The 22,469-nt window shown below is 50.2% G+C and overlaps 1 protein-coding gene across 12 annotated transcripts in view; it reads right to left on the reverse strand.

The window, feature by feature from the left end:
- Positions 1 to 22,469, reverse strand: part of hectd1 (HECT domain containing 1) — a 28,379-nt gene that overhangs the window by 1,048 nt on the left and 4,862 nt on the right. Inside the window, exons 3-42 of one of the 12 annotated variants that reach the window (XM_066694717.1) lie at positions 18,331 to 18,565; positions 17,843 to 18,070; positions 17,459 to 17,740; positions 17,066 to 17,336; positions 16,615 to 16,691; positions 16,092 to 16,190; positions 15,805 to 15,919; positions 15,441 to 15,615; positions 15,129 to 15,267; positions 14,750 to 14,920; positions 14,395 to 14,617; positions 13,950 to 14,213; positions 13,754 to 13,830; positions 13,356 to 13,490; positions 13,073 to 13,216; positions 12,894 to 12,988; positions 12,685 to 12,790; positions 12,408 to 12,542; positions 12,181 to 12,320; positions 11,314 to 11,637; positions 10,317 to 10,483; positions 10,040 to 10,216; positions 7,706 to 8,545; positions 7,402 to 7,452; positions 6,658 to 6,879; positions 6,269 to 6,447; positions 5,762 to 5,918; positions 5,063 to 5,285; positions 4,842 to 4,896; positions 4,404 to 4,586; positions 3,731 to 3,944; positions 3,346 to 3,431; positions 3,006 to 3,133; positions 2,557 to 2,758; positions 2,291 to 2,428; positions 1,506 to 2,113; positions 1,323 to 1,401; positions 1,151 to 1,244; positions 724 to 874; positions 38 to 182 (exon numbers count right to left, since the gene is read on the reverse strand). In XM_066694717.1, coding sequence (XP_066550814.1) covers positions 38 to 182; positions 724 to 874; positions 1,151 to 1,244; positions 1,323 to 1,401; positions 1,506 to 2,113; positions 2,291 to 2,428; positions 2,557 to 2,758; positions 3,006 to 3,133; positions 3,346 to 3,431; positions 3,731 to 3,944; positions 4,404 to 4,586; positions 4,842 to 4,896; positions 5,063 to 5,285; positions 5,762 to 5,918; positions 6,269 to 6,447; positions 6,658 to 6,879; positions 7,402 to 7,452; positions 7,706 to 8,545; positions 10,040 to 10,216; positions 10,317 to 10,483; positions 11,314 to 11,637; positions 12,181 to 12,320; positions 12,408 to 12,542; positions 12,685 to 12,790; positions 12,894 to 12,988; positions 13,073 to 13,216; positions 13,356 to 13,490; positions 13,754 to 13,830; positions 13,950 to 14,213; positions 14,395 to 14,617; positions 14,750 to 14,920; positions 15,129 to 15,267; positions 15,441 to 15,615; positions 15,805 to 15,919; positions 16,092 to 16,190; positions 16,615 to 16,691; positions 17,066 to 17,336; positions 17,459 to 17,740; positions 17,843 to 18,070; positions 18,331 to 18,565 — 7,534 coding nt within the window. Of the gene's footprint in view, positions 1 to 37; positions 183 to 723; positions 875 to 1,150; positions 1,245 to 1,322; positions 1,402 to 1,505; positions 2,114 to 2,290; positions 2,429 to 2,556; positions 2,759 to 3,005; positions 3,134 to 3,345; positions 3,432 to 3,730; positions 3,945 to 4,403; positions 4,587 to 4,841; positions 4,897 to 5,062; positions 5,286 to 5,761; positions 5,919 to 6,268; positions 6,448 to 6,657; positions 6,880 to 7,401; positions 7,453 to 7,705; positions 8,546 to 10,039; positions 10,217 to 10,316; positions 10,484 to 11,313; positions 11,638 to 12,180; positions 12,321 to 12,407; positions 12,543 to 12,684; positions 12,791 to 12,893; positions 12,989 to 13,072; positions 13,217 to 13,355; positions 13,491 to 13,753; positions 13,831 to 13,949; positions 14,214 to 14,394; positions 14,639 to 14,749; positions 14,921 to 15,128; positions 15,268 to 15,440; positions 15,616 to 15,804; positions 15,920 to 16,091; positions 16,191 to 16,614; positions 16,692 to 17,065; positions 17,337 to 17,458; positions 17,741 to 17,842; positions 18,071 to 18,330; positions 18,566 to 22,469 lie in introns of all 12 variants that reach the window. The other 11 variants (XM_066694722.1, XM_066694716.1, XM_066694719.1 and 8 more) reach the window with 11 other exon arrangements.

Here is a 22,469-nt window from a genome sequence, read left to right on the forward strand (position 1 = left end):
GGCTCAGAGGGGAGTGCCGGCTCGGGGGCGGGCTTACCTTGCGGACGATGGTGAGGCGGGGGTGCAGGTTGGCCAGGCCGCCCGGGGGCAGCGTCGAGCATCCCGTGGTGAACTGCAGGAAGGCTTTCCGCTCATCCGAAGACATGCCACACAGGACCTGGACGAAGCGCAGGAAGCCAGGGCTGCGGAGACGAGGGGAGGCACGCGGGACAGGTCAGAACCGGAAGAATCATTCATTCAATGCCACACTAAGCTCACTGGACCGGATGGTCTCCCTGCACTGAGGTTTCTATTGCATTAACCCAAGTACAGGTGTGTGAGGAAAAGGCCGATTCATTAACTACGTGGGGACTTGATTCAAAATCATGAAGGGCATCGAGCACATCAAACCAGGAGCTTTTCCAGATCAGCAGGGACACACGCACCCGGGGACAAAAATGGAAATTGGGCTTCAAGATATTCAAGACAGAAAACAGGAGGCACTTCTTCACACAGAGAGGCGTCACAATCTGAACAAACTCCCCAGCGATGTGGCTGAAGAGACAATTTGGGAACATTCAGAAACAGACTGGATAGGATCCTTGATCACTTAGTTATTAATGGACACCAGACGAGCACGATGGGGCGAATGGGCTCCTCTGTTATTGAATGGTGCCCCCTTGTGGAGTCTAAAACAGTGTGGGGGGTGACTGGCAGGGGGCTGGAGGCTGGTGTGGGACCCACCTGTCGCGGGTGTAGCCCAGTTTGGGCTCAGTGTAGTTCATGATGTCCTCTGCAGTCCAGGAGGGCGACTGGTTCCCACACAGGATCATCTGCACCTCCTCGTGGCTGAAGGAGCTGAGCTTCTCCATCGGGAAGACCCGGTTGAAGCCGTCTGGGGACAACAAGAACAATCAGACTGACCCGAAATACAGAATCTGCGTCAGGTTATAAAATCTGATTCGTCCTGAACGTTTCAATTGGATTAATGGGTTAAAATTGGCAAAATCAAACCCTACAATAATCACCACCACCACAACCCTCTGAGCAATCCTGACAGCTGCCATGACAGATCTGGATGGGGATGTTAACCTGTTAAGGACATTGACAGTAAACGGGCTTCACCAGGAACAAGACGGGTGGAAAGATCAGATGGAGATGGTAAAAGTACCTCTGAAGGCCTCCATCTGTTTCTGGATCCCGGTGTGCATACAGAAGTCGAACATCAGCTCCACGTACTCCTCCGCATTGTCCATCGTCACCATCTGAAAAGAGCATCAAGGGTTAATGAGATATTCAGACTCCGAGCCGGCATTTCACCTCCATTCTCAGGACGGTCATACCTCGTCTTCTCCGTGGGGCTTCAGGTCCACCGCCGAGAACCCGTGCACTTTGGACGACGGGCAGAACTGGAAATTCAACCTGCAATTCAAACCGAAACAATATTATAGGACGGCTCTCCACACTAGTGAGGAGACTCTTGTACCCATCGCTCTCAGAACCGAGGAGGACGTTCCAACACTCACCCCAGATCCTCAACGCCCAGCGGCGGCCCGGACCCAGCGGGGTTCTTCAGCATCAGGTCCTGCAGCCGCGTGTTCTTCTCGTCCTCCGACAGGGCCTTGTTGCCGAGGATCTGGCGCCGCTTCACCGCCAGCGCCTTGACCTCCCTCATGAACTTGGCCCGGTGCGGGTTGACCAGCTCGAAGTCCTCCCAGGTTAGGATGCCGTGGTACCAGGCAGGCGGTTTGGGCTTGGGCGGGTCCAGGATGAACTCGGACTTGGAGTCCTCGTCGAAGCTGCCCATGGAGTAGGTGTCATGGCCTTCCTCGGTGGACGCCTCCGACTGGATCTCGGAGAAGGTGAGCTCGCCCTCGCCACGCGACTCGTACAGCAGCTTGCTCATGTTGCTCTTGATGTCACCCATGCACATGAGCTTGAAGAAGGGCCTGGAGATGGGCAGGTCCACCAGACGGTTGTCCTGGATGCACTTGGCCAGGAAGACGCCCAGGAACAGGAACAGCTTGCTGATGCGGTCCAGCTCGTCGCTGTCCTGGGGGAAGGGCGCGGGGAAGAGCCCACAGGACCGCTGGACGTAGTAGCCCGGGGGCTTCAGCCCACCACCCAGGTCCACCTGGAACACGGAAGGGAAACGGAACCGGATTACAACAAACCGAAAGATCTACAAATCTGAGTCTTTTACACGGAGAAGAATGACATTTAATCAAACAAACTACTGTTTTCCACTGAAAAGAGTCTCAAATCTTCAAATGAAACGAACGGATGTCTGTACTCCTCAGGAGAGCCGTACCTGTCGAGACTCATCGTCCGGGAAGTCGTCGTCGCAGAGCCAGACTCCCAGCGATTTCTTCTGAAACTCGGCTGCCACCAGCGCGTAGAACTCCAGGGTCGGGCCCAGTCCGGTGCCTTCTTCTCCCAGGAACTCCACCTGTGGACCAAGAGAGGATTTAAATGCTGCTTTTTCAGTTCTATCAGTCTTCGATACAGGATGTGAAAACAACATTTTAGGAGTAATTCAGGACCATAGGCTGTAAGAAATAATAATCTGTCCCTTACCTCCAGGACAGACTTCCTGTCCGCATGGATCTGCATGACGTTCTCAGCCCACTCCATCATGCTGTCTCCGCGGGGGACCTTGACACGTTCGTGCTTCAGGCGACCCACGCGGAACTCGCCCGGGTCGTCCCTCCGCACCGCCGTGGAGGGCCGGGACCGCTCCATCGTCGCCTCGCGCCGGTTCTGGAGCCACACTATGGCCCTGGACACAAGAGAGGAGTTGTTCCTCAAACGTCTAATTTAATTTGCACAAATGTCAGGCTGGGCTCAGGCGTTTCCCAGCACCAGTTTTTATAAATAAAGCGTCTATCGTGAGGCAAAGACGTTCTCCACCCCAACGTCTTACACAGGTTGGGTTTATGACAAATCTCGGAACAACCTGGCCTTTTTTTGACCATGCAAAGCCACGCCACCCAAGGCCACCCCTCCAGCACCCGACGGACGCTCACCTGGACGCCCCAAACGCCGTGCAGGTGAAGTACAGCTGCCTCGTCTCGAAGGGGATGAGGAAAGGACACTTGCTGGTCAGCTGTTCACACCAGTCTGGCAGAGCTCCACTCGCCAGCGCCAGTGGCTCCTACATTCAAACAGAGTCGTCAGCGGAGGAGATTCAATACCAGAACACGGTGATCGTTTTACTGCAAAACACGCTTCGGCCTCACAAACAGGCAATAATAACTTCAGAACATGTTATTTGCATCTATATCTCTTACTCTAGTATCTAGTCTCTGTTTAAATGGTTTCACAGAAGAGAAAATGGCTTTTCGTCATCAGATCAGTGGTTATTACCTCGATCTGCTGCAGGATTTTGGTTGTGACCTTTTTACTGGTAAACTCCTCGTGTGAAACGCTGAACTGAAGTTGTTCATCAGCTTCTGGTGAGACAATGAAATGCAGGTTTTCGATTACAATAGCAGGACCACAGCACGAACGACAAACGAGAGCAAACTCACAAAACTAGAAATAATGCTATCAGAGAATAAATTACTCGTAAAATCCTCAATCATACGAATCACAGATAACTATTCAAAGAGTCGTCTTTCTGTGAATCAAAGCTCTAGGGGTGAGAGGAGATTAAACCCAATATGACCACTTCCTGACAGGTTTGTAACGCTCTCCCGGTCACAGTTCCACCCCCCCGACGCCCCCACGTGACACCGCTCCTCGCTCTGACCTTCCTGGAGGGTCCGGGTGGAGTGGGGGTCTCCCCCGATGATGTACAGGATGCGGAGGAGCTGCAGCACGTCCTCCACTCCGCAGGCGTTCTGCCCGCTGCCCGCCTTGGCCTGCGCCGGCTCCCGGGTCGAGCTCAGGATGTCGCAGCTCTGCAGGGAGGACAGCGAGCCATGGCTCAGGCCCGATGACTTGGAGCCGCGCTCACAGAAATCCTGCGAAGAAGCAACGGCGCCGGTGAAACACACTGCCCAGGTCTTTAGAGTCAATATAATCAGCAAACTCAGTATGGGTCACTTAGTGTTAAAAGGGTCTACTGGTTCACAATACATACAAATTAACTGATATCTGTATTGATACATGTCTGTATACTTAAGTTAACTTTACTGCAGTCAAGTTACAAGATATGTACATTTAAAAACACCACCCAAATGGTGGGACTAGTGAACTACATGATTTCCAGTCAAACGCACAACTGTCTAGCTACACTGAGATGTCAAAGCCACAGCTGGACATTGGAGAAGACAGGCTACGTGTGAGGACATCTCTAACACCTTTACAACACAGTCAATGGAGAGGAGCAGTGTCTCTAGGTGGCTAAAGCAGCACATGGCTACAGTCAAGCAAAAGAAGATGTGGGGCGGAGAGAAGAACCGTCTGATGCAGTCATATACCTTGTATGCAGCTATGAGCTGAGAACAATTTCTGCTTTTCCTAATACTTTTATTAGTGCCGGTTAATTTCCAGTGGCGGAGGAAAGTGGAGTCTGCACTCTTCTGCAGGTAGGTTATCAAGTCATTCTTTGGTAATTCATCAGTGCCAAGGTACTGTTCCACATGCTCAACAGACCAGCAACCCTACAACAGGAAGAACCAAATGTTGGTCTTTCCTGATTGTAAAGTCTCAAGGAATACACATGCATTACAACAGAGTTACCACTATCGGCACATGCAAGAATACAGTATCACTGTTAAACATACTGGCTCAAGAGGAGTTACAGGTTAGTGAGGTTTGTCTAGTTGATCAATAAGGAGCATTAACACACTGAACAGCCACAGAGATACACAGCCAAGAGTCAAAGGGTTAGAAACCAAGGAGTAAAGGATAATTACCATCTTTCCACTTTCTTTTTCTTTGTCGGAATCCTTCCTTTCTCTGTACATTATCCTACAAACACAACGCAATGTGACATTTAAAAAATTGCCTTGTTTCTCTTGGGGAGGGGGGGAACAAAATAATAAAGCAAAATTAATGATTTGGATGCTACCCCCATGTACTACTACAGACACAACCCCGGCATGAACGAGGGAACTTCACAGGCGGCGAGACTCACGTGTACGTCGGCTCCCAGATCCGCCGGAGTTTGTCAGATTTCACGCTGCCATTGCAGGACAACTGCAGGAGCTTCTGCACGTAGTAGAAAATGGTGGACTTGTAGTTGGACAGGGGCAGCTCCACCTCTCTGCTGGTGCCCAGACCCGCCACCTTCAGGATCAGGGCCAGGTGGGGAGAGGGGGCACACTCCACCTCCTCCAGCACCTCCGAGCGGGGCGTCCCTGCAAGACACAGACCCCGTTACGCCGACTCGTTTGAGATGTGCCATTTCTACACACCTGTTGTGTGTCTCTCATGTCCAGTTGGTGAGGAATCCACAGGACAACAGTGAATCAGTAAGATGTTTCTCTATTACAATTAATATGTAATATGATGATTAGATCTAATTAGGTCCCTGCGTTTTATGCAACTTGCTTTCAAAGACTGCTCTTAATTGTAGTCGGTTTCATTAATCCACTTATTGATTAATCATCTCAGGATTCCTTTAAATCAGCAGCAGTTACTATTTAAACTAATCCTCCAATTCCACACAGAATTTGTCGATTTATTAATGGTTAACTGAACTGCTATGAATTAGAGGCTGCAGGGACATCTAGGGCAGAGCAGCCAAATAAGGTCGCACAAAACCAGGGCCCAGATATAATGCGTCTCAGCGCGACTGTCCCTTCTCCGGTGGTCCGTCCCAAGCCACATGTACCTGGAGGGGGGATTTCCAGATCAGTGGTCTGCTGCACATTGGTGCGGCCCGGTCTGGGATCGAAAGCCGGCACCAAAGCAGAAAACTGGCGCTTCAGGACGAAGTCGTCGTCCCAGGTCCGCCGCCGGCCTCCTTTGGTCTCGTACTCCTCCTCCTCCTGAGAGACACAAACCATCACACAGCATCACTCTCCCGAGCAGCGGAAACCTCTCATTAATATACATTTATATCATACAGCAGATCAACACGGTCGAGCCGGTCAGGGTTAAAGTACAGTTCGGTTACAGACACGGTCACCACAAGACAGACACTCAGTCCCTCAGGACACATCCATTAAATACACAATACTCCCACACGATCACGGTCACAAACAGGCCACTACACACACCATTACACATCCAGACAGGGACTCTTGACCATATGCACCGATTCATTTACGGTTCAGGTTCATGCACAGAGAGATACCACAGATTTAAACATGTAAAGAGAAATCACAACAGATTTTACCCTATTCATATGAATGTGGAAACCAAGGTTTACCCGGGACCGTACCAAAACTTCCTCATACTCCTGGTCGTCCTGGTTGTCGTCTTCGTTCTCATCGTCGTCGTCGTCCGGCTCGGGCAGGTCCTCCTCGTCGTCCAGCTCCGCCAGCAGGGTGTTGGCGCGGCAGCTGTCCAGGAAATCTGTGGGGAGGGAGAGTGTCACGGGCCGAGTCTCGCACGATTACAGACGCCAAGTGGACAGAGGATGAGAAGAGACTGACTAGACGGGCGTGAATAAGTGGATGAATGGGTAAAGGCTGGGATGTCAACAGTGTCACCATTAGAGAAAGGAAATTAAGGAGAAGGAGAGTGAAGGTGTGAAGAACGTCTCAAGTCCTAGATATAGCCTACCATAGAGAGAGAACTCGGCCTCCTGACCCGTGTCGCTCTCGCTAGACGTGGAGGTCAGGCTGGTCGTCAGAGTGTTACTGAGCGACTGGCCGACGGACAGACCTGTGGTCGCGGTGGCTACGTTATTGCTGCTGGTTACTATGGAGGTGGACATTGTAACGGTCGAGGTGGTGCCAGTGGTAGTGAGGTTAGGAAAACTCTGCGCACCCATGAGAGGAGAAGCTGCAAACAAAACCAAAGAAGCGATTAGTTAAATAGAAAAGAAAAAGCAGGTATTAAAAATAAAATAAAAATCAAACTGCTTCGAATGCATGCGCTGCCATGACAACATTCACAGATATTGTGCGTTTACTGTCGGCGGGAGGGGGGGACACAACAAAAACATCGACTATGACAATCTGGGAGAGTATCTTTGTCATTTTAAATCTTTAACTTCATATACATTAACTGTGAGGCAATTATTGATGGACCTAATCATCAATTCATCCTCTCCCCTCATGGCCACAGCCCACCCTGGTGAGGCTCCGGTGAACAGCAAAGACAGGGCGCGTCACCCGCCCTCCCAAGGGGCCATGGTAGAGTGGACAGGCAATCGGATTATTATTGATTTCTCCCCTCTATCAAAGATCTAACACCCTGAACTCGGCACAGTGGCAAGATGGCTCCAGTTCACAATATGCTTGTTAACCACAGCCAATCTCTAAGAGTCTGCTTCCTCGCCCTCTCTCTCTGTTAGGCATTCACCAGCTTCCTCCCCACACAGCTCTCTACATCGCCGCCGCAGCAGCCCGACTGCTTCACGGGGAGGAGGAAAGAAAAAAAACAAAACGAAACAGAATCAGCCAGGGGTTAAAATCTCTCCAATTCATGCCATCATCATCATCATCATAATCACCACCACTCAGCGCGCTCTCAGCTGGGTTTAATGTTAGTGTGAACACCGAGCCGTGACCGGCAGCAGCATGTACATCTGCCCACAGACTATGGCCTAAAGACCCCGGCGCTGGAGAGCGAGCGGCGCTGGCGGGGTGGGGGGGTGGATACTCACTGGCGGTGCTCATGACGTTCCGGCCCAGCGTGTTGGTGTTGTTGTCGCTGCTGCTGCGGCTCAGGTTCATGTTGTTGGTGGCGTTGGTGCGCGACATGTTGGGCGCCCTCCTGACGAACGACTCCATCAGGCTGGCCTCCCGCGACGACAGGTTGGGCACGCTGGCGCTGGAGCTCATGGGCGCGCCAGCCGCCAGCAGCGAACTCACGGACAGGCGGGCGTTGGCCGCTGAGCAGAGCGGCCGCTGGGACGGGGCTTCCTTGCTGGACGACTCCGAGACAGAACTGACGTCCGGAGAACTGACGCTCACTATTCCCATGGAAATGGCGCCCGACTCGCCGGCGGGCCGTATTGTGGCGTCGGCGCCCGGCTTCCTGTCCACGTTTTCGCTGCCCGTGTCGGCGGTTAAAGTGCTGGTGCTGGCGCTGGAAGCGGAGCCGCCCTCGGCGTGGGGCAGGCCGTCGGCGGCGGACAGGACCACTATGGGCTCGTGGTTCTCGGCGCCAGGCGTGGCGCCGTGCTCCAGCACGCTCTCGGACCGGCGCTCCAGTTTGGCCGAGCTCAGACTGAGATCACTGCTGCTGGCCACGCTACACACCGAGCTGCTGCTGCCTTTCCTGGAGGAGGAGCTGGCCCCCGCCGCGGAGGCCTTGTCCGGACAGTTATTTTTCACCAGGCTGCTCCAGGACTGCGCTGTGCCTGAAACAGTGGATGAAACAGGTTTGGGTGACGGCGCTGACTCAGGGTCGTACCCTGGCGCAAGCTTGAGGTCAAATTTTCCTTCTGCACCCATACGGTAAGAGTTTGAGCCACCAGCATCCCAGGTGACATCAATCCAGCCTGGAAAGGGACACGAGTTTGTGAGACCCAGCAGAGAGCAGACAGCAGCAAGTAAGACAGCAGCTCCACGTGACTCTGGACCAGACGTCTCGCACTCGGAGGCGCGGGGCGAACTCAAGGTATACAGAATATACAGGAAACCCAGTATATTCACTTTGGAGGTTTCATTTTAAAACAGGAAGCCGTTTACTTTTTTTAATTGAGTCCAATTTGCAATGCGTGCCGTTTCAGCGCTGAAACCCCGACATTGACGCCTGGTCCAGGTGAAGCAATGAGATTGAAACATGAGTTACAGAAAATGACAAAAAGCCAAAAGTAGAATATTGCAAACGCCAAGCCACTCAGAGAGAAATGCAACTGAAGAACTCTCTCAATGTGTAATATATAGAATTGCAATGACGCCCATTCACTGTTGCAAATTGAGACATCGACATGCATTATATGGAGATCAGTTACTGAACGTCACATGACTGCCCAGAGATCCAACTGCAATGAAGAAAAGGCTGAAAGTTACCGGTGAAGAATGTGTGTGTGGGTGTGTGTGGGGGGTAGCTTTTATAAAATCAATCATACAAACATTATAGGAAATTAACTTTTGGAGAAAAAAATCCAAACTAAGTGGGATGGGGGGGTAATGCAAAGCTGGCATAACAAGATGAAAGTGCTGTAGGAAAACTGAAGTCAGCGAGGAGGTGTTTTTCAGGTCCTCGGACAGGAATTTAAAACAAAGCATTGGGTTAATTGTCATGCTGGAATAGCGGCGGGAAGGAGAGCTTTGCACAGGGCTATCACATGGAGTCGGGGGGGAACCATGTTAAAGACAAAGCCACGGCAGACATTCACAGGTTATCCACTCAGATCGGGTATCAAGTCACCATCGCATCTTCATGCTGATTTCAAAAACAAACACTCTCCCCCCTTATAGATGTGCCCCAGGTTTTGATAATTAACTAGACCTTACAATATTGTGCTACAGCCTTCAAAAGACCGGATGTCGTTAATTTCCCCCCCTATCTTCACTTTTATGGTCCTTAAGCTCATCCACAACAAGCGGCTGGACAAAGCAAATGGCGTCTCGATGCTCTTGGCATTTACAGTTCAATGTTGAGTTCAGCAGCATCCCGGGCTTTCACACATTCACCTTAAAAACCAGGCGCTTTTTCTGGAAACACTTAAATTGAATATTAATTTTGACTTGGGCCGAGATGGATTCCACTGGATCATTTTAAAGCATCACAGAACCCATTAAGATATGCAGCCGCACCTACATCACTCTGTGCAGCTCAGGGGCGCCACATATAGTGGTGCAAGGCAACCAAACAAGACCCCACTGGTGCGATGCTCTCACAAAACCCAGCTGAGAAGTTCCCAGAACAGAAAGACATAAAAACCAGGGATGCTTTCTAGGCAACTCAGTCTAAACAAGAACACACACACTCTACGGCAACATAAAACAAAGACACACACGGCACTCCTGCTCTCACAGCTGCTCACCGTTGTGCGCCTCTCCGGTCACCGTGCCCTCCCCGGGCGGGTTCCCATCCTGGTCTCTCCACTTCCAGTCGATGCCCCGGACCACTCGGGCACCGGGGACGATATACTTCATCACCTGGGAGCGGAACAGGCGCCGCTGCCTCCTCAGGTTGGCCTCGGCCTCCTTGACTGCTTTCCCTGCGACATCGAACCCAGTCCGTTAGGGTCAGTAAATAAACACCAGAGTAAAATCACCAACAGCGAGTGAAAAGGAGCGGCGCATCTCAATCCCGCTCACCCAGCTGGTCTTCGCACACTCCGCTGACCGTGCCGTAGAGCTCCAGCCCCGACAGAGACAGGTAGTGCGTCTGGCCGCTTGCGTTCTTGCCCATCTGCTTGATGCGGATGTGCCTCCAGCCCTGCTTCTCGTCTTTGGACGGGTCCAGCGGCCACGTGGCTGTAGACCTACAACGAACACATGGAGGTGCTTTTCTTTAGATCAAGAGAACCTGGCCAAGGTAAGGAAGCCAACAGCCACAAACAACAGGCTGAGGATGAGTCCATAAACATGGACTGCCAGAACTGCTCAACTCAGTCTACAAAACCAAACCGGCAGGGGATTTGATTGATCACTGGAGATCAACATCACAAACGGATCGACTCGTTCCAGTTAGTTCTCAGTCTACCTCGACGCAACAGACGTATGGTATCGCCAAGTGTCGGTGCAGATAATGAAGGGGTACTACTGTCAATCAGAGCTATTTACACTGAACACACATTCGACACCCAAGAGATCTCGCTCAGCAGCAGAAGCCATTAGTCCCTGTTAAGAGCCATTAGAAGAGCCAGGATACTTATTTTGGCAAAAAGAAGAGGGTGACTAAAATTAAAATGTGAAAATATTCTGGAGGCCTGACTGTGCGTCTGGGAATGTGCCGCGCTCTCATTCCTGCCGAGACTGGACTCGAGGCCAGTGCACCACCCTCGTCTGCAGTCCATGTCCCTTTTCAGGGTTTATTTCTATGCCAAGTCATCGGAATTACATTTCAGAGAGAAAAATGCGCGTTTTAACCATCATTACCACTATCGGTGGGTCCACCATAATTCTCTTACATGGTACCAATATACAGGGGGAATGATTACCCAGAATGCTTTTCCTTGTAAGATTGTCAGACGAAAAGCCGGGACACACTTTGAGGAGCAGAGAGCCAACGACTAACATGAAAGTATTGCCGAGACACAAAACAATATATACACAAGTGAACAGAGAAAGCCAATTAAAACGCTGCACGTACCCCGGCTCGTTGAGACTGCAGTCGTCCACATGGGTGTACAGCGTGGTCCAGTTCTGCCCGTCTTTAGACACCTGGAACACCCAGTTCCGCAGGGCGGACCGTCCGTAGCCGCGCGCATGTCTCAGGGTATAGGCCGAGGGGATGACCCACAGGCCAAGGTCGATGGCAAACCAGGCGTTCTTGTCGTCGTTGGTGTGGCAGTTGAGCGCCGAGCTGTCCCGGCTCAGGATGTCCTCCAGCCGGCCGTAGGGCAGGTTCCTCCCCTCCGAGGACGTCACCACCACCAGCCCGTAGGCCGCGGGGTTCACCCACTCATAGGCAGTCCTGAGACCATGGAGGAAGAATAAATAACCAGTAAAATAAGAGTCAATATAATCAGTAAAACTACTAAAAGGCTTGAAAAGGCTTTGATGCCATTCTGGACAAGTAGCTTCAATTGCACTTGAAAGGGGGCGAAAGCTTATTCTGAATGGCTTCAAAAGCACCTTGCTCTTTCAGAATCAGTGACGTCTCCATGTGGGCGATCATTCATCAGTAACACCCAGCTGTGAGGGGGAATCCATCCAACACTAGTTCTCAAAAGCATTTGGCCTTTGTTACATAAAAAAACAAGCCACCACTTTAAATATGTAGCTGACAATGCGATTGTAAAACCTCTTAAAGCCTTTGTTGCTGATCCAGTCACCCGCTATCCCCCCCGAGTAGCAAAACCTCTGTGGACCGACAGAGACGGGGGCGCAGACAAGTCTCATAAATATCTCAATTAACATTTACCACCACAGCCCATCCATATCCCCTGCTACACTTCACCAACCTCAGCCTCCCACGCTTTGTGCGTCTGTAAACCCAAACACAGAAACCACTCACTTGGCGTTTGTGCCGATCCAGTAGACGATGCCGTTCTCGTCGAAGTCGTGCTGGTGCCGGAAGGTGAAGGTCTGCCCCTCACGGAGCTTCCTGACAAACACGAAGGAGGACCGGTCGAAGTCGTACCACTGCTTGGCCACCTGAAGGACAAAACACTTAACGTTAAACTTGGCTTTGCTTCAAAACGCATTAAAAAACGTACACTGACGTACAAGTGACACACTGACCATTTTGAGGAGGTACTGCTCCAGGGACTCCACGGTGGCCAGCGGCTCCATCTTGAGCATCCTGCCGGTGCGGTCGATCAGCGCAGTCTCGCCAGGCGCGCGCTCCAGACGGAACCGAAGCCGCCGGGTCAGAATCTGAGAATTCACAGAATTCACCATCAAACCAACAATTCCCAGTGAATAACAGGCTCCTGTCCTAACAAGCAAGTTAAAGCTCTCGCTCGTATTCCAGTCCGGAGTCGAATGGCTGGACGGTCCAGTAGAGCTGTGTGTTTACCTGGAGGTTGTACGTAGACCCTGGCGTGTCGTACAGGTGGAGAGGCAGCCGCTCGATGGACTCCAGAACTGCGATGAGCTTGCGAATTAAGGCAATTGCAGGTTGACTGGAAAATAAATTAAAAACCATTGAGCGGCTGAAATTACATGGATCTGAATACATTTAAAACCTCAAATCAGGTTTCATAGTGAGGCGGAGAATTAAATTACCTGTCATCGCCTTCGTTCTCACTGAACGCCGTTTTGAAGACGTTGATCCTCTCCATCAGTGGCCTACAATCGTGCTTCACATCCAGATCCACGCTCTGCAGGGAGAGGGAGCGAGAGGTTAGAGGGATGAGCCGCCGTGTCCGGGAAGCCCAACTGGTGACCCGGTCGCTCGTACTTACGTTGAGGATGGTGAACAGCGCCTGCACGAGGCCGCTGCTGCACACCTCGTACGGGGAGATGGTGTTCTCGTCCTTCAGCACCACAATCAGGTTCTCCAGGGCCGTCTTCATGAGGTCTCTCCACATGTTCTCGCCCTCAATACACTACGACAACACAAGAGACAACGGTCTTTAGTCACACTCTCGCACCAATTTGTCGCCATTTAACGACCATGGCAAACTGCAGTGAAGCAGCTCAGCTGATACTGAAACATCTCCCACAGATCCCAGTCCCGTGTCTAACCTGTCTGTTGGTGTGGAGCTCCCATGCAGACTCCAGCTGGGTGGCAATGTTCCTCAAGGTGACCACCACCCCCCTGGGCATGCTCTCCACCGCCTTGAAGTGGTCATCATACAGATCTCGGGCCATGGTCTTCACCTTCAAGACAAAGCTCCAATGTTCAGATCTTTCCAGAACATCGCTGCTTCCCCACACTATTGTCACCTCTCTGGAAATTGTACCATGTTTTTCAACATAGGCTTTCGCGGTCAAATAGAAAAATGCACAATTTAACCCATTAGACAAAGGGAAATTAAACAGGATTTTGCCAGTAAGATCGAACATTACTTTGCTGCCCTCGTGGGGTTTGAAATGTCTCTGAAAACACAGGACTATAAGGTCTCTCTTCTCCAAAAACCCACCTTTTGCTTTGTCTTTTCCAGTTTAGACTTGAGTTTCCGTCCTCGTTTTCCGGTCCAGCCCGTCACGAACTCCGAACCTATAATCACAGAGAGACGGACACGAGTTAGAAGACCTGTTGAGGACAGTAACCCTCCACAGCGCCGGCTGCGGATGTCCCCTGCGCTCTTCTAATCGCACACTCCCCTACGGACTCACCGAGGGAGGTTTCCGCAGTGAAGGAGTGCTTGGTCCCTCGGTTGGACTCGAACACGAAGCCAGGCAGGTCCTCCTTCAGGATGGTGGCCTGCTGGCCGTCCGAGTTGTGGATGGCAATCTCTCCTTCCTTCAGGCAGGTGAGAGACCAGTTCCCCACAGTGAGCTTGGTGGGGCCCAGAGCCGAGAGCACCGGCTGACTGGCGGTGGCCGGTTTCACTTGGCTCCGAGCTCTCTGCAGCTTCTCCAAGAACTCGCTCCTGCTTTCTGTTTACAACCAAGACATCAGGATGAAATGCTTTGTACTAAAAAAAAAAAAAAAAGTCCCCCCAAAAAACTGAAAATGACTCCTTCCTTGGCTTTATTCACAAACTTGACCCTGACTTTCTAACCTCTTGGATGGAGATCTTTCTTCATCAAAGGCTCAGAGTGAAGCAGAGACCCGTACCTGAGCTGTCCGATCCCCCCTCAGGGCTGCCGCTGGAGTACATGGTGGCCAGCTTGCCGTCCAGGATGAAGCGGAACCAGCCGTTGCTGCCGTTGGACAGCTCCAGGGCGGCCGCGTCGCTCCAGATGTACAGGCAGTCGCGGCCGCGGATGATGGACCAGTCCCTCCAGTGGTAGGGCTTACCCTGCTGGATCTCTTTGGCATCTTCCTGGGGCTCGTCCTCCTGGGGGAACGGCAACAGCCACTTTAACGCAACAAACAACGGGGCTTTAGCTGGGCCTCGGGGGGTCCTTCAGACACACAGGCCATTAATTGACCCATTCCCCCAACCCGTTCTCCCCTATAACTCTGATACCTTCTCAGGCTTCGACTCTTCTTCGTTCTCGTCGTCTGAGGTCGGCCCTGCCAGAGTGGACACCTTGTTGATGACCCCGAGCCTGGCCAGCTGGTCCAGGAAGACATCTCCCCCCTTATCGACCAGATCCCGGATGATCTGCAGAGCCAGCAGGTGTCCATCGTCGTCGTCCTGAAGAGAGAATACGTCACTCAGTGCACAGAAAGGCCGTCATCGGAGCCCCCCCAGAGAAGGGAGAGGTTCAAACCACTATAACGAGGTGTGAACTTGAGCACAATGCAGGAACATGTCAAGGCAAAACCAATATGCCAAATTAAGGCCAAAAAGAAAGCAGGGGAACCTTCAAAACGGGAAAGGGAGAAGATGGGTCTCGTCTCACCTCCTGATCCAGGACAGTGGCGGTGATCTCCACCAACACCGTGGGCAAACTGTGACCGGCGTCCGAGTCGCACACCTCCTTCAGAAGGGCCTCGGAGCAGTAGTGGACCATCTTCCTGATGAGGGCGAGGCTCGCTTTCCTGGGAAAATAAAATGGGCGTGTGCTGATGAATAATTTAAACAGCCTCGAGGCAGAAGGAAGTGCAACATCCATCCGTAACAACTAACAGAGGACTCTCATCGGGAGTCAGATTCCTACACTGCTATGTTCTGCGTCCACGGGAGTCTGTGAGGGGTTTAAAACGAGACGCACCTAATCGAAGGCAGCATCGTGTGTTGAAAGGTGTGCGCGAAGACGGGCAGCAGCCTCTTCAGATAGATGGGGGCCATTTCCGGATCCCCTTTGGGCTCACTGCTCTCCTCCTCCTCCTTGCTGACATCTTTCTTCTTCTTGTCGTCCCCTTTGTTCACTGGGCACATCCAGTCACCTGGCAAACACACGGCTGTTATTTCACACATACACAAAGCATCTGTACTCCCAGGTATTTAACAAAGGCTGTTTAAACACATGGTCCAGATTTAGACCTCAACTCTACAAGGCTTCTGTAACTTCTCAGGTCAGACGTCCTTCGCCCAGGTCTGACACCCTGACCAGCGAGCACAAGGGCTGGACTCACCTGGGGACTGCAGGATCGCCACCACCTCGCTGTGGCCCCTCTCTCGGGCCTTGTCCAGCGGCGTCTTGCCATCTTCGTCTCGCAGGTCTGGATTGGCTCCATGGCGCAGTAGAGTCTGTAGGACATGGATGCAACATGTTTAAAGACCACCACGCCACATCTGGCACTTTTAAAATAGACCCACCGATAACCATTTACTCAAAAGAACACCTGAACTCCTAATTATCACCGGCAACGACTATGCAAGAAAGGTCACACTAGGGGAGGAGCCACAAGCAGTGCCGTACCTTTGCCACTTGAGGTCTCCCAAAGCAAGCAGCATAATGTAGTGAAGACGACCTCTGACCTCGGTTGACATCCGCACCCCTCTCACACAAGAATTCCACCTGCAATAGAAACGCACGTCAGGCAGGCCGTTACTGCACAGAGCCACCGTAGGGAAGCGACAGGAGCGGTTACGCAGAAACCCCGGTCACATCAGTAACCAGCGTCGGCACAGAAGCACCTTCCCCCGGCAGGACAGCTGCACGCCGCGGTCGGAGACAAAGGAACAAAGCTGGTTTGAACCCGCCGCTGGAGAAGCGGAGATTGAGGCGACCTCGAACGCAGCAAGGAGGATCAAAGGATTGCGATTCCCAAAACAAAGCTTGACAGACGCCGCGGCTCAGAGGAAAGTACATCAACATAAAAGCTGTGTTGGCGTTAAAGAAGAGCTGTTATTTCAATGACAAAAGCAGCCAGATAAATTATCTAAAAAAAATCTCTCTACACCAGATGATTTGTTTTTAAAAGGTTTAGGCTTTAACTCACCATCTCTTGAGTGCCGAATGCCGAGGCCCAGTTCAAGAGCGTCTGTCCGACATCGTCCATGAAATTGACTTCAAAGGCTGAAACGGAACGACAACTATTGACAAATCACTACGAACAGGAAGTTTAACTTTCACTGGCAGATGCATCACAACGTTAGCTGGTGTGAACAGTGAACTAGTGCTTAATGAAACCATGCTGGGCACTGCGAGCTCAGCAATGCTTCTTCAAACAGATGCAGACAAATCACTTGAATATCCAGGACAACTGTGAAAAATACAGGATGTGAGAAAATACTCAAAGTCTACAATAGGAACTACTCTGAACCTCACAAACACAGGAAATCACGTGAGATTTAACTTCAAACACACGTCAAGAGCCAAAACGATGGCAGGAGGACCCGGTGAGAAGTGAGAATCCCACCTCATCTCGAAGACCCCCAGCGAGCGCATACCTCCAGTGTCGATAGCGTCGATCAGCGCGTCCGTGTCTTTGCTCCGGATACAGTCGATGAGCTGTCGGTGGGAGCGCTCCCCCGAGCTGTCCAGCCTCCGCAGGCCCGGGATGCGGCCTGTGGACCCGGCGTTGGACTTCGGCAGGGCCTTGCGTCCCTCGAACAGCAGCACCAGCAGCAGGTCCACCAGCCGCATGGTGTCCAGGATGCAGCGCTCGTCCCCCTGCAGGGCGCTCTCGATGGAGTCGGGCAGCTCAGACCGCAGCAGGTCCTGTGCGGGGATCACAAAATCAATCGATCAGTCAATTGAAACGGCCCATCCAGGTCACGTGACAGGACGTTCCTTTGGCCGAACGTTTCTTTTGTTCGGGAAGGAAACGACGGGGCCCTTACGTGCGTCACCAGCGGGGACCCCCGGCACAGTGTGGACAGCAAGCTGACGATGGTGGACACCTGGTTGCTGACTTTGGAGTCGGCAGCGGTGGCCGTGGCGCCGGTCGAGGTGCGGCCGGGCTTGCAGGTGGAGGAGGGTCCGGACGCGGTGCCCCCCGCCGCCGCCATGCGCGACAGCAGCTCCTCCGTTAGGCCGTGCTTGGCCAGGGGCGCCGGGTCCACCCCCCGTCGGGTGAAGCGGTCAGCCAGGGAGGCGAAGCAGCGCAGGGCTCCGTCCGAGACCTGGGGGTGGCACAGAGGTCAAAACTTTGTTACAGCAAGCCAACCTGAGTGTAGCCCTAAAGATGTTAAACCGAGCTGCGTCTCGAAGCTGGCATCGCGCACCTGGTGGTCCTCGTGTTTGAGCAGACTGGACAGCGACTCCACACAGGTCTCCAGCGACGAGTCCTGGGGCTCCATCTTCCCGCAGAGCCGGGACACCACGGCCATGGCCGAGTGCAGCGTGTCCTTGTGGACCAGGTGACCGCTGTCCCGGATGAAGCTCAGCACGCAGTTCAGACCCCCGGCTTCGAACACGGCCCCCGACTCCCGGGTGCAGATCAACTCCAGCACCTGGGGAAACGCACACATTAAGACACGATCAGTGACAGAGCGTGGGAGAGACTGCTGTAAAAAGGGTGTCAGTGGTAAATGGGCCAACAAATGGTAAATCCAAAACTCCCGATTCCAGAATCCTGGCACTAGGAGAGTCAGAGCCCATATACAAAAACACAGTCAAGAGGCCGTCGTCATCCACGGACTTCCTCAGCATTCACTGTAATCAAGAACTCAGTGCAACTGGCAAGGAGGGAGAGTAGCGGCCGGTTAATCACCTTGACGCACTGCTCCGCCAGATCCCGGCTGGTGCGGTTGTTCAGCTCCACCACCACCAGGCGGCTGCACAGGGCCTTGATGGCTCCGTCCACGCCCACGATCCGGCGGGTGCATTCAGCCGACACGTCCAGGTAGTAGGTGATGGCGCGGGCTGTCACTTCGAGCACGTTGTCTGGAGCGCTCTCGTCCAGGAAGATCTTGCACAGGGCAGGCAGGAATGTCCGTGGGGGACACCTGGGGTGAGACATAAAATAAATACATTCATACAATACATGTACACAAATAGGAATTACACAAGAAAGTGCATTGAGGTCCAAACTGCACCACTGATACAAACCACATCCATAGAATTTTCTATGTTACAAATAAGGATACCATTTAAATTCTTGGCTTCCTAAAGTCCCCGTTTCCAACGTGCCACAGTGTGGGAAGTAACTGGTTTCCCTGTTAGAGAGAGGCAGTAGCAAACACTAATTTGTCCATTTCCTGTCCTGGACTATCTGTTGAGGAGCAGACACTGATGCACTTCCAGCTTGACCCCGAGGTCACATTTCAGCCAAGCCAAACACCCCCCTCCTCACCAGTCTGATCACATCATGTGACCCAATCACCACCCCTCTGCTCCTGCCATACACGAGCGCCTCTGAAAGCACAGCCAGTGCCTTCAGTTCGGCCAATTAAACTCCCATATATTTGTGTATAAATGCTGCACATGAAGGGGTTTGCACTCTGGGTGTTACCATTTACTCTCATTACAAATAGGTCACTAAAAATAAGATGTGATTTACTGTTTGAAACGTGTTGTGTTGAACATGCCGTTCCAGTTCAGAGTCCAGGATGCGTTTCTCTGTCTGTGTGACTCTAGGGACGGCTCTGGGCCCGGCCTAGGTAGGAAGAGCACAGTGTTGCTCACAACACAGAAGTGCCATCAGCCCTAAGCACAAGGTTTGTGCTTAAAACACTGGATTCACATTGACTCAGATGATCATTCTGAAGGTGCTACAAACACAACCCAGCAAACATCTTTATCACCAGTACTTGCTTTAGCTCATTGGGTATTTTGCACTTATTTACTGAATTCTAAAATGCTCTGAAAACTTTCTTGTGGCAACTGTAAATCACCTTGGATAAAAGTCTGCTAATAAATAATTAGTAATAATCTAAGCAAGACAACACTCAACTAGTATTTCCCAAATCTAAATAAGATTAAGCACCAGCAGAACATCCTTGTTGTCACAGAGGGTCGGGTCTTCTTTGTTTACTGAAACATCTACAGGGTCTAAAATTAGCCCAAGACAGAGGCTGTCATTTGGAGGACGAAGACGCAGTTAAACAAAAGGAACTCATGAAATAGCATGTGGTCTAAAACTAAAACAATGAATTATACATCTCCATGATTTTATATATATATATATATATATATATATATATATATATATATATAGATATAGATAGATATACACACATATACATACACACACACATATATAAATGCATATATAAATAAATGTATATTACTCAAGTTTCCTCCATGTTTTTTCAATTGAAACTAAATGTTTGAAAAAACAAAAAACGTTTTGCCGTCAGAAATAAAGGAATGTACCGACGTGAACTCTGAACATCCTGAAAAGCCTCTGCAGGGGGTTTAGGGGGTTTCGTGGGGGTCAGGATGCGTCAGGTCATAACTTCATGTTCATGGGAATCAGAAATGCAGGAAAACTACAGAAGTGCCGTGTTAGTCTTCCCTGCAGCAACTCGGGTCATTATTTTGGTCAAGTCACCGAGTGTTTGTTTCACGGTCTTACTCCTGGACGGTAATTACAGATCCAGCAGATAGAATGAAGTGCTGCCATGTCCACAGCTGCAGGAAGACTGACTTATTTGTTTCCTCTGTCCAACAGCAGAGCAGATGAATGCGCAGTGGAGATGGATGGTTTTCTTGCAAAAACTATCCAGTATTCAAGGAGAGGAATAAAATAATCTGCAGCAATAACTTTCATAGACATTTGTGTCCCTTCAATTCCATTTGACGGCACTAGTTTGTGTCCACAGGCAAATCCACAGTAATGTTTGTTTAGTGTGTTTTCCTGAATCAAATATGTTCAGTAAATTGTAAACTTTCTTACTCCAGTACAATCTGCACAAGTAATTGGTTTAGTATTTTGTATAACAGCGGTAATTTTAAAGTAATGCCATCCCAACACTGCCATCTGAGGCAACTGCAACAAATAAAAACATTGCATGACCATAATGATCAGTTATTGCCTGTCAAATGTATACACGTGAATATGCATATTCCATGTGTACGCACGTTTATACATTTTTACAGGATGGCGTTGACACACCTGCCTCCTCTTACAGAATTGTGGCAAAACAATCACAACATTTCCACTGCAATATCAAGTTGTGTCCACAAACAGAACAAAAGCACACAATGAAAAATGGCCTCAGTACAGAATTGTTTATATGTTAACAGAATTCGTGGTTTATGTTATACATGTTCCACCAAAAACCAAATGGCGTACCGAGAGAGTGAAGCAGGAGAGCAATCCCTCATCAAAACATTACAAAAGCAGCAAAAGAAGCCACTACAAGTTTATAAAAGACCCAGCTAGTGAGAGAAACACAGCTCTCCCCTTTGGGCCAAACGTCAAGTGTATCCATGGATTAATTAATTGCTTTCCACCAAAATTATATAATTTGTCTTTCATAGAGCGCAGACAGTTAATTAATTAAAATTACAATTGCACGTCATTGAGACAGATAAAGTTTTATTCCTTAAGACATATGCACATTCACAAAGCAGCAATTCAGCCATGGATCCAATTCAGGGTTATCATTTTAATTCTCAGTATATAACTGGCAGCCATGCACTACAATGAAAATAGTACACAATTTATATGCACAAACAGCCAAGGAAGAGCTGAAATACTGAGCGGTCTTCAAAAAATATAAAAAGGGTGGCTGTTCTGTACATACAAATCTCAGAAGCATCAACTCTCAGTCAGTGGTTTATATTTGAATAATTCGATGAGCTCTTAATTGAATACCCAGTACTAGCTGTGTTACACACATTTAATAACCCTGTGTTCCAGGAACTGTGTGGGGACTTTGGAGGACGGACCGCTGGACGCCCAGGACAGAACCACCTTTCCTGCACTTTCGACAGACCCATAAAAAGAAGAGGCAGAAAAATAAAATGACGTTCCAGTATGCATAATGGTCAGAGACACAGCAATGAGGCATCCGATTTATAGGACATCCTGGGGAAACTATGATTATAAGAAAAATCGGAGCCAAGAATCATGTCATTTTACATTTGTTTTTGTAACATTCGTTTTGTGTTTTTTGTGCCGAGTTTGAGTGATTGTACATTTTGAAGAAAAACTACTAAAAAGTTACGATATTTTTTAATGGGTAAGAGGTTAACGCTGAAGCACCAGTGAATGCAATACCTTGAGTTGTCATGGGAAGACAAATCCGGTGCTTCTGTAGTTTTCTTGCCGTCGTTGCGCTATCCACTAAGTCATGACACGACCTTCTGAAACTGTGAAAAGGCACATGCTGGCTTTGGACATCCGCCATTATTTGAGGAGACTGTTTTACATTTTTAATTGTCAAAAGTTGCTTATATGATAGAACGGAACTGGAAAAATCCCATACACCACACTTATTCACGATTAGCCACACGTAAAGACGCATAAAACCGTAATTTTAAGAAACGCGCAACTTCCACTTCAAACAGATGCCATTGCGCATTTACAAATAAGGACCGAATGAGATTGTGAACTTATGATGCGAGAACAACTTTTACAAGAGCCGAGCATGTCAAACATTTTATTTTTCCTGCTAAAATGTCAAATGTATTTATTCATATTTATTAATTTGATCTGCTCAAACTCTCCCAGATGCGCACAGGCAATCACCCTACAAGCATCCATCTGGCTGTAAACATTTCTCTTTCAAAGCCTATTAACATGCAGCTGCTTGATTTCATGCCGTCCTGAAACAGGAGGCTCAGACCCAGTTCCTAGAGAGGCAGGGTGGATTTGGGATTGTGTTTCACTTGCATCTCTTAATGACAACCTAGTGACAACCTAACACCAATGAGAAACAACAATATTCAGAAGTCCTGAAC

This window comes from Amia ocellicauda, chromosome 21 (genome assembly GCF_036373705.1).
Source record: "Amia ocellicauda isolate fAmiCal2 chromosome 21, fAmiCal2.hap1, whole genome shotgun sequence".
In the NCBI taxonomy this organism is placed as follows: domain Eukaryota; kingdom Metazoa; phylum Chordata; class Actinopteri; order Amiiformes; family Amiidae; genus Amia; species Amia ocellicauda.